This window comes from Ruditapes philippinarum, unplaced genomic scaffold (assembly GCF_026571515.1).
Source record: "Ruditapes philippinarum isolate M1 unplaced genomic scaffold, ASM2657151v2 ctg1243_1_1_1_1, whole genome shotgun sequence".
Classification (NCBI taxonomy): domain Eukaryota; kingdom Metazoa; phylum Mollusca; class Bivalvia; order Venerida; family Veneridae; genus Ruditapes; species Ruditapes philippinarum.
In genome coordinates this window covers 33,806-50,874 of record NW_026856925.1, presented here as the reverse complement: position 1 = coordinate 50,874, position 17,069 = coordinate 33,806, and the positions used below count along the sequence as shown (strand labels likewise).

The window sequence follows — 17,069 nt, the reverse complement described above, 5'->3', positions numbered from 1 at the left end:
AGTGGATCTCGTCATAGCAACCACATTGACTGGTTGCATAGATAGTTGTTCTATCCTCTAGACGCTTATTACATTTCTGTTGAAGTAAAGCGTGTACATGTTAGAAAAATTATTATATTTCCATGCTCAGTCTATGTGTGGTCACATGACTTAAAGATGGTGGATGGCATAATGAAGAAATGGAAAAAAATATTGTACGAGGACCAAGGGTTCCCAGACCATTATGTTGATGATACTTTCCTAGATGAACTGAAGAAGAATTGTAAGACATTTTAATACACTTCTAACTGTAAATGGAAACAAATTTTGCCATGAAAAGGAGCAAACTAGTCAAATCGGCCCCAAGTCATATCGGCCCCAAGTCAAATCGGCCCCAAAATTAGTCAAATCGGCCTCAAAAATTAGTCAAATCGGCCACACAACAATTTCAAAAAGTCAAATCGGCCCTAAACTAGTCAAATCGGCCCCAAAACTAGTCAAATTTGCCTCAAAACTAGTCAAATCGGCCCTAAAGTTATTTTTGTGACTAACAGCTATATAGGCCTATACTTAAAAATAATGGTGAATTAATTGCCATAGCAAAATAAGTAAAAAATAAAATTTTATTTCTAAATTCAACTTTTTTAAAGAGTAGTTTTTGATTTAAATTATAGTTTATTGATAAAAAATAAATATTGAGATGCAATCATATATAAGCGTAAATTCTCAAACTGTCCCCTTTATTAAAAAAAAACAAAACCTTTTCTATAATTACATGTATGTGAGTATAACTGTTTGAATTTATTATAACATGATTTCTTGGTGCATGCATTATAATAAATAGACATGTATATGTATGTTGTGATATTCGTTGTGATGATGTGTGTTAAGCCCCAGTCAGAAATAAAGTATGTATGCTCTGTTCTATCATGATTATTTTGTCCGAAAAATACTTATTTATAGTGATATCCATCCAATTAAAGAGTGTGACGTTTCAAGTAGCATGTTGTTCACACTTGATTGCTTTAAATTAGCTGTGTGAAAAACCTCATATGCCTCATACAGTTACATTTATCATGTTTCATATGTTTATAGTACATTGAAGATGTACATGTTAAACGTTATACTCAGACAATAAATTTGATTATTATATGTTTTGTTCTTGTTTTCTTTGTAATCCATGGTTTCTCATTTGGTATTCCCATCCACACAATTGTTTTTTTATCAATATGCATGCAGCATTTAAAAAAAAGAAAATTAAAAATGAATAAAGAAAATTAAAAAAATGGGGCCGATCTGACTTGAGGCCGATTTCACTTGAGGCCGATTTGACTATTTTGGGGCCGATTCGACTTGGGGCCGATCTAACTTGGGGCCGATTTGACTGTAAATCTGAAAAGGAAATGTACTTTATTGAAAAGGCCAGAAAAGAATCAAAGAAAGATATTTCAATTATTTAAACCTAGTGTGAATAAGACACTTAGGAAAAATGCATTTCCTATTAGATGCATTTACCAGTGGAAAACATTTAAAATAACTTTTAAAATATCGGCTTCAATTCTCTGAAGAAGAAGAAGAGGGTAAGGTGATTGGTTTATATAGTATGGTGGCTGATTCAATGTGCCATTCGTGTTTTCGCCCTGCGACCCAGCTAAAACAAAAAGTCGATAATTTACATGTTTAATTGACGGGCGTGGAGGGAAAACAGTGGAAATTAGTTTAGAAGCGGTACGAAGTTTAATAGATGAGAATTTGTCCCATGGGGGCCCAGTGCGAGATTTAAGAAATAAAAAGACGGGGCCCAGGACGAAAACAAACTAATAAGCGGGTGTGCAGGGCAATTTTTTTAAAATAAAACTTTGCCCCGCATCCCCAATAATTTGTGTGTTTTCGCCCTGCGTCCAAGACAGAAAGTCGATAATTCACAAGTTAAAATGGCTGGGGAGCGGAGCGATAACACCCTAATTTGTTGGGGCGCGGGGTGAACTTTTATTTATTAAACCCGCGACCCCACCAAGCAAAAAGTCGAGAATTAACAAGTTAAAATGTCAAAACACAAATGGCACAAAGCAGCCACCATTGGTTCAGAGGTACATTTACATTGAAAACATTGAAATCCAAACTTTCATTAGTAATTATGCCTAAATCAAACTTAGATTTAAGTTTTGCAAGTTCTTTGTGTTTGCTACAGAAATGGCATTATTGTAACAATTTCCACTGCTTCACAACAGACTTTAAACTGGATTTTGCCCATTCATTTATTCATAAAATGTGCATATAAAGGTTACAAACCCTTGCATAATATTTTACTTGGTCTTCAGAAATGTAGCACTAGTTTTCAAGTTAAATTTGTAATAGTATTAAACAGGATACTGAAACAAAGGAAAGAACATTCAACAGTTTTATTATGGAAAAAAACGCTTGTCTTAAATGTACCAAGAAAGGAAAGTTACAGACTCTGCCATTGATATAAACATCAGAAACATCAAAGTTATTTAAAAAAAAAGAGAAACTATCTTATCTATTCTATAAATACATGTAAGTGTATCAAAGACATTGACACACTTGTCTCTAAAAAAATAGTAACAAATTTAACCACAATTTCAACTGGTTATGAGTGTCATGTGACTGGCCACCTTACAATAATGTCAAAAGTCAAGCATGCTTTGCTACAGATGAATCTAGTTTTAATTGTGAAGATACATATGTATGTTGTAATTTCAGTACATACACGGAATTATGAATATTGGAAAGTTGTTAAAGAATCTGGTGTGGTAACCCAACAGCTCTGTAGGTAAGCAATTTACATAGAAAATCATTATACATGTGTTTCAAATTGATGAATATTTAGACCCTAATTGCCCTTCGAAAGCCACAATAGGCTTTTAATTTTTTGGTCTCTTTGCAAAATAAAAATAATTATTCTTGGAAAATAGAGTTGTGGTATGATTTGAAATTTCGCACACAAGTTTTTTTGTCTAGACCTTCAATGTACATCAAATGGTATACAAGTCTTGAAAAATATTTCAAGTCCTTTCATGTTAAAAAAAACAACAAAAAAACACTGGAGAGCCTTTAAAAAAAAAGGTTAATAAAATATCCTTCACTTTTCTCTCTATTTTTATGGTTTCAGTGTATGCATTTTTGTGATGGTGTTTATTTTTATGGATGTGAAAGTGTTGGCAGCAGAGACACTGGTGTATATATCTGGTGGATTAACTTTCATTGGTTACCTGGCTAATTGCTTGTTACAACGAGATGTAAGGTCAATCAGAACTTGTAAGTAATACCACAGGGATAAGACGCTTTGATCTGATATAATCCCCTACCAATACCCCCTCCCCACTCCCTCCAGTCCCTGTTACAACTCCCAAAAATCTGATTTAAAGTCAATTTCCACATAGTGTCATATTATTGTAGTTATGAATGCTAAATGTGGTAATTGACTTTAAATCATATTTTTGGGGGTTGTAACAGGATCTGGAAGGAGGGGGTAGCGGTAGGGGTATAATTTCAGATCAAAGCATCTTTAATAATCCCTATGAGTAATATGAAAAATACAATTGTATGTATTTTTCAAATGTGTTTTTTTTTATATATTTTGTTGCGAAAACTTTTTTTCAGTGATTCTCTAAAATTATTCACATCTTTGAATGGTGAGAACATTAATTTTCAAATTTTACTTTTATTCAAACCCGTTTAAGAAATTATTAATAATACAAAAATGTAACACTTTTTACCTGAAAAATAAGAAATGACTGAAATGGGCAAACAATACTTTATTTGACATGAAAGAAGGACAAAATGTTTTTATTTTATTTACTTTTCCCCAAAAATCGTCACCTTAGTGTAGTTACAGGTTAACTCTTTACATGATTTAATAGGATTTAACTCATAAATGCACTAAGGTTACGAAATATGTATATTAAATTTAGTTATGGAAGTAGTAAGTTTAAAGGTTTTCAGTACAAAGAATAACTAAAACTGTATCAATCTTTTTGTAAATTTGTACTATATACAATATAATGAAAGACTTTCAGGCCCAATAAAGATCCACCCCACCTTTCAGGCAGTATTGAATTGTTGTGCTTTTAAATTTGCACTATAGTCCATTGTTATTTTAAGGAATTTTATTACAAAGATATTAAAACAAAGCATTCAACTGTATATTATTAAGAAATTACATTTTTCTTTCAAATAAAGGAAGTTTGCTATATTATAAATTTGTTGCAAAGATTCTTGACAGGTTATATGACCTATAAAAAGTTGTTTGGAATATATGGAAACTCGTCAAAAATCTTTGTTATACTACAATTTAACTTAGAATTAAAAAAAAACATTGCATGTCATGCTTTTGTTTTATCTACTATTAGTATAGAGGTGAAATTTTCAATATTGTTATTCCTTTCTACAGTTTTGGCTGACCTGAAAACTGTGATGATTTTTGCCGGGTTTAGTTATTGTTTATCTCCTGTGCTGGTGTCACTGACAGAAACCATAGCAACAGATACAATATACGCCATGACAACAGTAATGTTGCTAGGCAACCTTTGTTTCCATGACTACGGTGCAGATGCTGAAATGTATGTAGCTACTTTATGTATTAGTAACTGTATGTTTGAAGTAAAGGCACATTATGCTTCCAAAACAAATAAGTTTGTCATTCTTTAGGAAGAGAACACATGAGTTTTATAATGTTTAAATAATGGTTTTAGAGCATGTTACATGCTTATAACCTGCGTACATCTGAACTTTTTTGATGATTAAGTGGAAGATTTTTCTTAAAAAAAGGGAGATTTTAGAATTTGCAATAAAGAAAGGAGAATTTGCTCATATAAAAAGTGGGAGATTTCTGTAATTTGTGAAAATACCCCTTATTTTAAGACAAATCTTTGAAAATATGGCTGCAGAAAGTGGGAGTTCACATGTATGTACCTGAAGAAAGAAGTGCTGCATATAAAATTATTCGTCATAAACATAAGAAAATGTAAACAACATAGTACTTTAATTTCATACAAAATACTAAATCACTATAACTTTACTACATGTTATTGCTAAAAGCAATAGATGCAAAAGATGGTACAGGTAATTGGCATATTAGTAACTTTTTGAAAAATTTACAGGATACCAAAAATAAAAAGCTATTGAGAAATAAAAATTGTATTTGGTACTGCATATATTGAATTAAGTATAGTAGTAGTTACACTTTTCATAATAATTTTATGTTATTGTTGTTGTTTATTATAATTGTGCAATACATAAAGTAGTTAAATGACTTAAAGATACTTAAAAGTTTTCAAATTATAGCACTTTGTTAAAGCTGCGAAACTATTCATATAGACTTATTGAATCTCAATTTTTTACAGGGTATCTGGTGTGTTGTCCCTGAATGCAGGTCTGTTCGCATCAGTTTGTTTAGCGTCCCGTCTCCATACAAGTCACCATTCCTTTGCTACCGTCACGTTTGCTGTGGAACTGTTTGCCCTCTGGCCAGCTTTGAGGAGAAATTTAAGGGTAGGCTGCTTTTATTAGTTATTTTTAAAGTATAAAGATGATTATATATTACATATATATATAGTTTTCAAATTTTTTAGCTTGACTATTTGAAGGATAGAGAGAGCTAATCAACTAATCAGCTGTTGTACTTGCCCTCTGTGTTGACTGCCATCACACTTTGTTGAAGTTATTTAGTGTAAGTTGGTAACACCAAAACTACTGAATGGTCGACTCGGTTGAAACTTCGCACTTAAAATAAAACAATTTGCAAAAAAAAAGTGAAGAAATAAACTCCAAATTAAAATGAAAATCACCTTTTTGTGTGATTCTTAGCAGCATTAATGATTATGAGTTAAGTGTTTTTTCACTGCATAACTTTGAAGTAGCAATCAACTCATTATTTTAATAGAGATATCCCCTTTTAAATTAATTTTCAATTGAAATAATTGGTTTAAATTGGTTTATATTTGGCATGCAAGTATGTTATATCAAGTTTGATTTTCTATGCATTCAGCTAACTGCCACCTTGATTTAATTGATTTCTTTTGTATTAAAATGAAATGAAGTCATAATGTTCAATTATTTTGTATGACTAGTATGTTAATTTGTTACCTAGAAAAAAAATTAGACAATATTTTTTCTTTAACATTTGATGAAAAAGTCAAATCTGAGTCATTTGCAATGATAAATTTGCTATCTTCCTTGAAGGCATATTTTTCTCATGAGCCTTGTAAATTAACAGTCTCAACGGAGGTCTTGTTTTATATGTAGAGGATGTTTTAATTGAGGTATAGATATATTGAAGCATAAATTTAAACAACTACATGTATCACCCTATAAAACTTAAACATTTTTTTTCTTTTTTTACAGCAAGCTATCCCAGCATCCCATGTTGCCATGACAGCAATTCTCTCCCTACTGACCCTGGTGACCTTGACCTATATCTCAATGCCAGCAGCTTTCTTGTTGTTGATAACATTAGTTTTTATCACATTTGTTTGTCCATGGTGGCTTATTACCCTTCAACCATATAAAAAGTAAGTTTTATTTTTGTCATTATATAAATCAGAGTTTATTCCCTCTTCTTTACAAATATTATTATAGGAGTTTCACTACTACTTGTGCTATCCAGCTAGCTTACGGAACGTTGGTGATTCTACTCAGGGGCCCATTCATGCCTGAAATAATGCACGAAAGGGCTCCTAAAGTCCTCCTCCACCACTAAAGCTGGAACATGGCCATATGATCTATACTGTGTTGGTGTGACGTAAAACCAAATCAAATAAACAAACTACTTTTTGCAGGATAAGCTAGGGGTCACTTGTTGACAAATTGCTAATTTACTGTATGGCTATCTTGGAAAGCCAGTCAGATTGACTGCTGAGATATGAAAAAAATGTGTAGAAATCAACATAAAATTAGACTAACAAAACAAACATTCCTGCTTGAGTACTTTAGGGTGAAAAAAAATCATCAAGAAATTCATGGAAGATCATTGGTTCTACAACACTTCCTTTCATGATTACAGGGTAATTGTTTGTTTTTTGTTAGTGGGGAAAATATCCATATTTTAATTCATGCTATGTGCCTCTGAAAACATTGCAACTTTTTCAGTGACATATCTTTTCTTGTAGCCTATTTGTTCAAAATGAACAAGTATCCTCTGTATATGTTTTTTCATACCATACTTGGCTACTTTTCATTTTGATAGCCAACTTTTAGTCCTTATTGATATCTAAAAATGAAATGATAAATCTTGACTTGAAATAAATGTTTAGCCAGAATTTAACCAGACTTTATAATATTATGAATACATTCTTAAGCCTCCAAGTGCAATGTCTATTCTAGGGTTTGAAAAATAGGGGGGATTTTTAGCGAAAAATTAGAAAAAAAATTCATTTGTTGATCTTTTTCCTTCTTTCTCTATGTAAAATTTCCCCCCTGCCTTTGAAAAAATAGGGGGGAATTCTCAAAAATATGAGTGAATCCCCCCTTCTAGAATAGACACTGCAAGTGACAGGAAATCTGTATACATCTAACTTTTTATCACATTTATAGCACTTGATTTCATTAAACATTTTGTTGATATTTGTTCGAAATCTATTTTTAGCAACATTCATGTACAAATGTATCTATTTTTAGTAACATTCATGGACAAATGTATCTATTTTTAGCAACATTCATGGACAAATGTATCTATTTTTAGTAACATTCATGGACAAATGTACATGATGTACATGTATCTATTTTTAGTAACATTCATGGACAAATGTATCTATTTTTAGTAACATTCATGGACAAATGTATCTATTTTTAGCAACATTCATGGACCATGGGATGAGGCAGTTATAAAAGAGTGAAAGTATGATTGGATAAAAACTGTAACTAATTTCTTTAGACGATAATTATGTCAACCAAGAATAGAAGTGCATTGCTGAGCCAGTGAACAAAATGTTGGCCTGTGTGGAAGATGTTGGGCTGCGTGGGAAATGTTGGGCTGCATGGGAGATGTTGGGCTGTGTTGGAAGATGTTGGGCTGTGTTGGAGTTGTTGGGAGAGGGACTGGGTGTATTCATTATGTTGAGGAAAGATCATCCATGGAATCTAGTAGAAAAAGGATTGATTAAAGAAACCATGTTGCAAACTTGGTTTAAAAGACAAGTACAACTTTCCAGAATAGTGTAACTCAGAATAAGTTGTCCATGGAGATTGCAAGAAACATTATTTAAAATGATTAAGAGACAATAGAAATTGTAATTATAAAAAGTGCAGCAGTCTTGTTGGTCATGTGGATTATTGATTATTTTTTGTAGTAATATAAAATGTAACACAAGTATGGCAAAAATGTTAAGTCTTTTTGATTTTGACTTGTTCACTGGCCATTTACACTTGAATTGGCATAATGTCACAAAATTTTCTAAATACTACTTGATTCAGAAATATATCAGTGAATATAAAACTAAATTGTTTAGAAAAGTAGAGAAACAGTAGTCAGTAGATAGCTTGACAACTTGAATAACAAATTTAATTTTTGTTTATATCTGGTCACATGTTATGTTAATGATAGTTTAGCCAAATTGTATGTAGTAATAAAGTTATGAAGAAGTCTTTATTTTAATGGGAAAAAAATACATCTGAACCTTCAAACAAATTTGCATTCCTCATTTACTGCCCATCTTATGTTTTTGTTTTGCTACGACCCATTTCTCAAAAACAATCAACAGTATTTCTTTTTAAATATAAGTACTTTTTCAATATCAAAATCTGAATGAATTTTAGAAAGGGCAGATAACCATGTGAAAACATTATTATTCAACATTGCTTAGTAATGTCCCATTTCTACCTTTTTTAGCTCACCTGTCACAAAGTGACAGGGTGAGCTTTTGTGATCGCTTTTCGTCCGGCGTCCGTCCGTCGTCCGTCCGTCCGTTGTCCGTCCGTCCGTAAACTTTTACTTAAATGACATCTCCTCATAAACCACTAAGCCAATTTCATCCAAACTTCACAGGAATATTCCTTTGGTGGTCACCTTTAAAAATTGTTCAAAGAATTTAATTCCATGCAGAACTCTGGTTGCCATGGCAACCGAAAGAAAAAACTTTAAATATCTTCTTTTAAAAAACCATAAGAGCTAGAGCTTAGATATTTGGCATGAAACATCTTCTAGTGTGTTTCTACCAAGTTTGTTCAAATAAAAGCCCTGGGGTCAAAATTGGCCCCGCCCCGGGGGGTCATTGATTTTCCCTATAAACATATAGTAAAAACTTAAAAAATCTTCTTTTAAATAACCCAAAGAGCTAGAGCTAAGATATTTAGCATGAAACATGTTCTAATGGGTGTCTACCAAGTTTGTTCAAATAAAAGCCCTGGGGTCAAAATTGGCCCCGCCCCGGGGGGTCATTGATTTTTCCTATATGCATATAGTAAAAACTTAAAAAATCTTCTTTTAAAGAACTCAAAGAGCTATGGCTAAGATATTGAGCATCAAACATGTTCTAATAGGTGTCTACCAAGTTTGTTCAAATAAAAGCCGTGGGGTCAAAATTGGCCCCGCCCCAGGGGGTCATTGATTTTCCCTATATGCATATAGTAAAAAATCTTCTTTTAAAGAACCCAAAGAGTTAGAGCTAAGATATTTGGCATGAAACATGTTATAATAAGTGTCTACCAAGTTTGTTCAAATAAAAGCCCTGGGGTCAAAATTGGCCCCGCCCCAGGGGTGTCATTGTTTTTAACTATATGTGTATAGTAAAAACTTTAAAAAAATCTTCTTTTAAAAAGCCCAATGAGCTAGAGCATAGATGTTTAGCATGAAACATCTTCTTATGGGTGTCTACCAAGTTTGTGCAAATAAAAGCCCTTGGGTTAAAATTGGCCCTGCAACGTTGTGGGGGGGTGGGGGGCCTACATACAGGTGAGCGATCTCAGGGCCATCATGGCCCTCTTGTTTATCTTTTTGGTAAGCTTACAATTTATCAATGACTTTCACATTTTTAAAAGGCATATTATGCGTCAGAATTAAAATATATTTTCCTACTTTTTAAAACATTTAAATAATGGTTTTAGAGACATGTTAGATCTTTGCTGAATGTGAAATTATTTTTCATAAAAGTATCAAAATGTAAATACAGTAGTTTTTTTTTACTTTCATACAAAATACTAAATCACTGTAACCGTAGTAATTGCCAAAAATAAACAGAAGCAAAAAAGTTTCAAATAATCAGCCAGTAATTGTTTTGAAACTATAACAGAACACCAAAAAATAAATAAAAAGCTTCTGAGAAATAAACCATTTCTTGGGCATAATGGGCCTTTAAAATGAGAATACTTTTTAGCTCACCTGTCACAAAGTGACAGGGTGAGCTTTTGTGATCGCTTTTCGTCCGGCGTCCGTCCGTCCGTCTGTCGTCCGTCCGTAAACTTTTACTTTAAATGACATCTCCTCATAAACCACTAAGCCAATTTCATCCAAACTTCACAGGAATGTTCCTTTGGTGGTCACCTTTAAAAATTGTTCAAAGAATTTAATTCCATGCAGAACTCTGGTTGCCATGGCAACCAAAAGAAAAAACTTTAAATATCTTCTTTTAAAAAACCCAAAGAGCTAGAGCTAAGATATTTGGCATGAAACATGTTCTAATGGGTGTCTACAAAGTTTGTTCAAATAAAAGCCCTGGGGTCAAAATTGGCCCCGCCCCGGGGGTCATTGATTTTCCTTATATGTGTATAGCAAAAACTTAAAAAATCTTCTTTGAAAAAACCCAAATAGCTAGAGTTTAGATATTAAGCATGAAACATCTTCTAGTGAGTGTCTACCAAGTTTGTTCAAATAAAAGCCCTGGGGTCAAAATTGGCCCCGCCCCAGGGGGTCATTGATTTTCCCTATATGCATATATTAAAAACTTAAAAAATCTTCTTTTAAAGAACCCAAAGAGCTAGAGCTAAGATATTTAGCATGAAACATGTTCTAATGGGTGTCTACAAAGTTTGTTAAAATAAAAGCCCTGGGGTCAAAATTGGCCCCGCCCCGGGGGTCATTGATTTTCCTTATATGTGTATGGCAAAAACTTAAAACTCTTCTTTGAAAAAACCCAAATAGCTAGAGTTTAGATATTAAGAATGAAACATCTTCTAGTAAGTGTCTACAAAGTTTGTTCAAATAAAAGCCCTGGGGTTAAAACTGGCCCCACCCCAGAGGTGTCATTGTTTTTAACTATATGTGTATAGTAAAAACTTAAAAAATCTTCTTTTAAAAAACCCAATGAGCTAGAGGTTAGATTTTAAGCAGGAAACATCTTCATGTCTGAGTGATAAAGGTCACCAACTCCAAATCACTTGCCCTTTACCACTGTGGTTTGAATCCCACCCAGGTCTTTGTTTTCAAATTAGTAATTTCACTTAATAAATCTATCCAGCTAGGTAACAGGTTGGTGGTTCTTCTCTGATTCCATGCTCATGTTTGACGTAATACACACTGGGACACTTGAGCTCTTCCTCCACTTCTAAAGCTGGAATCTAATCATATGACCTTTAAAGTGTTGGTGTAAGATCAAAAACCCAACTAGCAAGCAGAAGGAAGGGAACCACATTAGTTGCTCTAATTTAACAGAAGCACATAAACACTTTTGTTTTACATGTTATTGAAAAAATAATAAACTTAACTGCTTCATGTACTTGAGATGAATTGCTTTACATTTGTCACTTTTTCCATAAAAAATTCAAATGTTGACAAAAAAAAAATTATCATTTGGCAACTAGTACTTTGTCGCACTGCAAACGCATCGGGGTAGCCACAGAGTCGCTAAATTACATGCCAGAAATTAATGTGAATTTTCGTCGATAATCCGCATCTGTTTGTTTGTTTCATTTTACGCCTTTTCCCAGCAGTATTTCTGTCATATAGACGGGTAGTTTCCTAACCATCGTTCCTGGAGGGTTACACCAGTACTAGACTACCTTCCTTCGCGCTAAACTACCAAAGCATCTCCCGGGGATCGAACCCACGCCATGGAGGTAACTGGATATGAAGTCATCGACTCTAACCCCTCGACCACGGAGGCGGTCTATTCCGCATCTACAGGACGTTAAAGCTAGAGTGCTTTGAATGTTCATGGAGTTTCTACCATGGGACGTTGTTCAAATTTAATGTGAACGCCGATAATCGTCGTTTGTTTACTGCATGTCCAAAACAGTCGCCGTGGCTAGGCCGTCGCCGTGGTTCGGGATTGCGAGGAAATGATGGATGTGCTTGCGGCGACTTGACTCGTTCCTCACTCGACCCTACAGCGATCTTGATGTTTTCACTGCGTTAAAGGTTGTACTGGGAACGCAATTCCGCTGTGACGGTCGTTTAACAGATAAATATGTTTAGCAAAATTTGCAAGATTTGCTTTTCTTGTTTGCTTTTCATGTCTCTTTGAACCGCCGGGATGTTATTGACCACGTTACTTAACAACTATAAACCAGGGGTCGTACTCGTAAAGCTCTTTAGGGGGGAAATCCCTTAGATTCTAAGATTTCCCTTAAAATACGTAAAAGTTCCCTTAGTTTTTAAGAATTTCCAGAGTTGTTATTCATAAAACTCCTTATGGTAAAAATTCCTTAACTTTGGCCGATTTTTCCTTTAAATATTAAGGTACCCCCATATGCTCCCTTAACTTTTAAGGGGAAAAGGTTAAGAGACTACCAAGACACCTCATTTCTAAACAATCGCCTGAAAAAAAAAGAAGAAAAAATATTTAAAAAAATTTGTTGCTGTTGTTGAATTATGACATAAATATTCCTTTCATCCCAAATCTCCCTCCCTTAAAAATATATGATGAAACCAAAATATGCGAAGACAAACATTAAGTGCTTAGTACGGATACAGCGTCAATAGCATCGTCAATGACGTCATAAAAAACTGAACGTCAAAACGTCACTTGACGACGGCATTAACAAAGCGGCGCTGGTCAACGAACCATCAACATCGTAAATATTCTTCACAGCCAAAAATGGCTGAAGAGGAAGATAAAAATCCGTTACCACCTATTATAGATGTCAGAAGCATGGGAGATGACACTGACGTCATTTACAAAACCTACAGCAGCACGAACAAAGAAAGTGAAGAAGAAAGATTGAAAAGAATTGCGGAAATGTTCTTGGCAAAACCAGGGAACCAAGCAGATAGGAGAGAAATAGCCGATGAAATAAAGAAAAAGGATAAGAAGTTGTCAAACAGAATGAGGAAGAAGATAGCGAAGAAGAATAAGAAAAAGAAAAGGGTAAGCCTTTATTTACTTCAAGATAATATAGCATCAACAATTCATTCTTACCCTGCTAGATCCAAACATGATAAGTTTTGCCAACTGTTTATGATAATTTTTACCAAATGATTATGATAAGTTTTATCAACTGTGTATGATAAGTTGTATCAACTGTTTATGATAAGTTTTATCAACTGTTTATGATAAGTTTTGCCAATGTTAACAGCCAGGCTAGCCAGCACATTCAGGATTTTTATTTTCGTCTTCATATCCCCCTCCCAAGCCCCCCCCCCCTTCCCCCGAAAGAAATGGACAGTATAAGGACAGTCCTAAAGATGGATGCTGCACAAGTCCATTTTATAAATTCGGATGAAAACATACTAGCAAACGTGTATCTAATATGAAAAATTTTGCGTATACCAACGTGATTTCCATAGGTGTATTCAAGGGGGTCGTAAAACATGTACAATGTGAAGACAATTCATAATTGATTCTTGCGTATAAAACGGAAGCTTGCATGAAGATAAAAAGATAAGCAATTTTAGATGTTGAATAATAATGATAATTCATGTAGACGTCCGATTTATTTTTGTCTTATAATTTTTCAGGCTGAGCAAAAGCAAAAATCCATTACAGAAGCGACTGAGAGAGATGATCACGAGATCCATAAGCCGTTTGAAGCGTTCCTTGAAATTGAAGTTGCAGACGACAAGAGAGATGATCAAGTGGTTCATAAGCCATTTGAAGCGTTCCTTGAAATTGAAGTTGCAGACGACAAGAGAGAACGCGCAAAATTTCCTAGCTGCTTTGGTTTCATCATGGCATGGTTTGAGAAAAGGAAAGAGAAAAAGCTTTTGAAAAAAGTTAATGCAGATTCACACAGCTTGTGTGTAAGTTCCAGTGACATTTTGATTGAGATGATAAGTTCCGCACGTGCCAATGAAGCAGACTACATAACCGGAAATGGGCTGAAAGAGGACGTCCTGGAAATTGAGAACGTCGAATCAATTTCATTTTAAATCTCGTGCTGATAGACTTAAACCCACGACAAGTAGACTTATTTCTAAATTTTTGCTGGTCACGTGATATAATTTGTATAATTCAACACAATATTTGTACCAATAAATGAAAAAAGAAACTTTTTTTTAAAAAAAAAATCACTGTGAGCATAAACTTCAAACGGTTTTATCAGTTTTAAAAAGATAAAAGAAATATTTGCACATAAATTGTTTCTCAATTGTTTAACTGTTTTTTTATACGTTACAAGCAAATTTTAATTTTCGTTGTGAAAATAGTAGGTATATTTTCATATTACATTTTTCAATTATTTCCTACTATTTTAGTTACAAAATATTTTCATCTTTTTAAGAAAAGGCGCTCACTAAATAGAATCACATTTCCATTGTTCAGTTCTGTAAAGTTTTCAAGATGTACTTTCAAACACATAATCATCTAATCAGTTAACATCGATTGATTATCTTCACTATTTCAGTGAATGAAATATTCATATATAATTATTCTTGCATAAAAATGATGCAATGAAAATAGTGTTTGAAAATACAAAATGAAACATCGAAACTAAAGTAAAGAAAATATAATTAAGTCATACTTTTTCTGTTAAGTTAATTATGTCATTACTATTGAGACAACACTGAAATAAATTATCTTAAGTTTTTATTTTCTTTTCACCAACATTTTCACAAAATATTTCAATATTTAACGCAGTTTCAGAACTTTTGCTTCTTCAAAACCAATTTAATAGAATTGAATATGTTATAAGACTTGATCTGTACCTTTTTTTATTTCTTTTTTTTTTCAACTTATTCTTACTATTTTTCCCTTACAAATTAAGTAAATTATTCGATTGATCACGTGACCAGCCGTTTGGCACCCCTAAGTCTGCTTGATTGTGAGGTGGTAGTATGTCAGTACCTCTTTGGAATTTATCTATTATCTTAAAATGATAACCAAACTTTCTATAAACATAAATACCTGAAAAGAAAGACCTATTGAAGTTTGAAATGCATTAAAACAAGAATTTACTCGTATTTTATGTTTGTTTGTTATTTAGCAACACATGTACTATTTATTCGACTGCAAAGCAGCCGAGTCTTATGTGATTTTATAAGATGCATTATTCATACGATTTATTTTGTCAGACCTCAATACAAAAAAGTAAATAAAAACATTCTCATATATCCGCTTAACACTTCGGGACCCATTTTAGATTTCTGGCTTTGTTGCGAAACATTTTGGTCAACTGGAAAGATAATATTATCGCTTCTCCGTATACAAACAATTGACTGTACAATTTTCTGATTTCATGTAATTGGCGCCCGCGCCGAAGCGCGGCGCTCTTATGGAATGAGATCAGATTTTGTGAAAGGGCGACAGCAACTTCTCGAGCCTTTTAGTCGGTCATAATAAAAGCCGAAAATTCCGATCGGTATGCGGGTGCTTGATTATTAAATAAGAATGAAATGTCGCGATATGTTACAATGAATTTTCGCAATGCAAACATTTTCAAATGAAATAACCTTTTCCGTCAATAAATCGCGCCCTTCGGGGTTTTGTATTTATCATTTTGTAGTACACAGTCGGTTAGCATGGTATGTTATTGTTGTACATGTATCCTAGAATGATCAGTTGATGACCTAAATATTCCAAAAACCTATTTATAGATATATCTATTTATCACTCCTATCGGTAAATGCCGGTCTCTCCCGGTCTATTTTGACCAGGATTTACTAGTGACCGGCGAATAGTACCACAGGTTTATTGTCCAGTCTCTCCCGGTTTTGGAGTAGATGTTTGATATCGTTACAATTAGAAAAAAAAACAACAATAGCATGTTTCATTTTATCTATATGAGATAAAAACAATAAATATGTACACGGATTTATATGTAATATAAATCCGTGATATGTACAATAATTGAGAAAAAGGTACATTTTTTATGGTATTAAAATGACATTATCAACTCTGAAACATTTTATTTAATTATTTAATTTGTTATCCGTGTTTAGTAAAGATGCCGAGGAATTATTCAAAGTTACAAATTAGATTTTATGAATTATTCAATTGATCGATAATTTAAAAAAATGATAAAGAAAAATACAATGTACATGGTTTAAGAATAAACAATATTATATATTGAAAGATAAACCATAATTTACTGACTTTTTCCAGTTAAGCTTTGACTTATAATCGTCGGTCAATATGACAATTGAATTCTTAAAATTTATTTTACAATTTTAATAAAAAAGAGTAGTAAAAACTCAGTATTAAAATAGCACATAAAACACAAAAAAGAATAAAAGAAAACAATATTCATAAAATTTGTATTTTTTTTTAATTAAAATTAATAGATATTACAATTATTGTATAATAAACAATTATGCTCAACATGATCAACATGGTAATATAACCAGTGTCATATTTTTACTAACTTAAAGTGTGAACAGATACCTTAAGGGGGTCTTCGCTAATCGCGATAACATAATAAGGGACAAATGTGTGGTACGTGTTGATCATGCGTTACACATATGGATTATAAATGATTGCATACATGTATATCCGTTGCTATTAATAACCACGATCATAAAGAAATAACAAGTAATATTCTAATCTCTAGCATGCCAATCAAAGTTCATAATGAACAATGTCTTTCGTCCGCTCATTCATAAGTGGTATACATTTCTGGTAGTTTATAAGAATATCTTGTCATCATATGTGTACTAGTTCATCTTCACTTGCTGCATTTCTTGCTTGGACGCCCTTTGATGCTTTGCATCAATGCTTTTCTTGTTATATAGTGTACCAAAACTTGATATCGTGGAACCAGGCTGA

General features: G+C 33.1%; 2 protein-coding genes across 2 annotated transcripts; both read left to right on the top strand.

Annotated features, from left to right (window-relative positions):
* Window positions 1-110: 110 nt before the first annotated feature.
* LOC132748152 (phosphatidylinositol N-acetylglucosaminyltransferase subunit C-like) lies at window positions 111-8,777 on the top strand. Its single transcript, XM_060737701.1, has 7 exons — window positions 111-262; window positions 2,704-2,773; window positions 3,113-3,258; window positions 4,394-4,562; window positions 5,346-5,493; window positions 6,346-6,512; window positions 7,793-8,777. Exons 1-7 carry the CDS (start codon window positions 157-159, stop codon window positions 7,833-7,835), a joined length of 849 nt encoding a protein of 282 aa, XP_060593684.1. The 5' UTR covers window positions 111-156; the 3' UTR covers window positions 7,836-8,777.
* A 4,148-nt stretch (window positions 8,778-12,925) lies between these two features.
* LOC132748150 (uncharacterized) lies at window positions 12,926-14,714 on the top strand. The gene is made up of 2 exons (XM_060737699.1): window positions 12,926-13,238; window positions 13,829-14,714. The coding sequence occupies exons 1-2, from the start codon at window positions 12,969-12,971 to the stop codon at window positions 14,237-14,239; spliced, it is 681 nt and encodes a 226-aa protein (XP_060593682.1). The 5' UTR covers window positions 12,926-12,968; the 3' UTR covers window positions 14,240-14,714.
* Window positions 14,715-17,069: the final 2,355 nt, after the last annotated feature.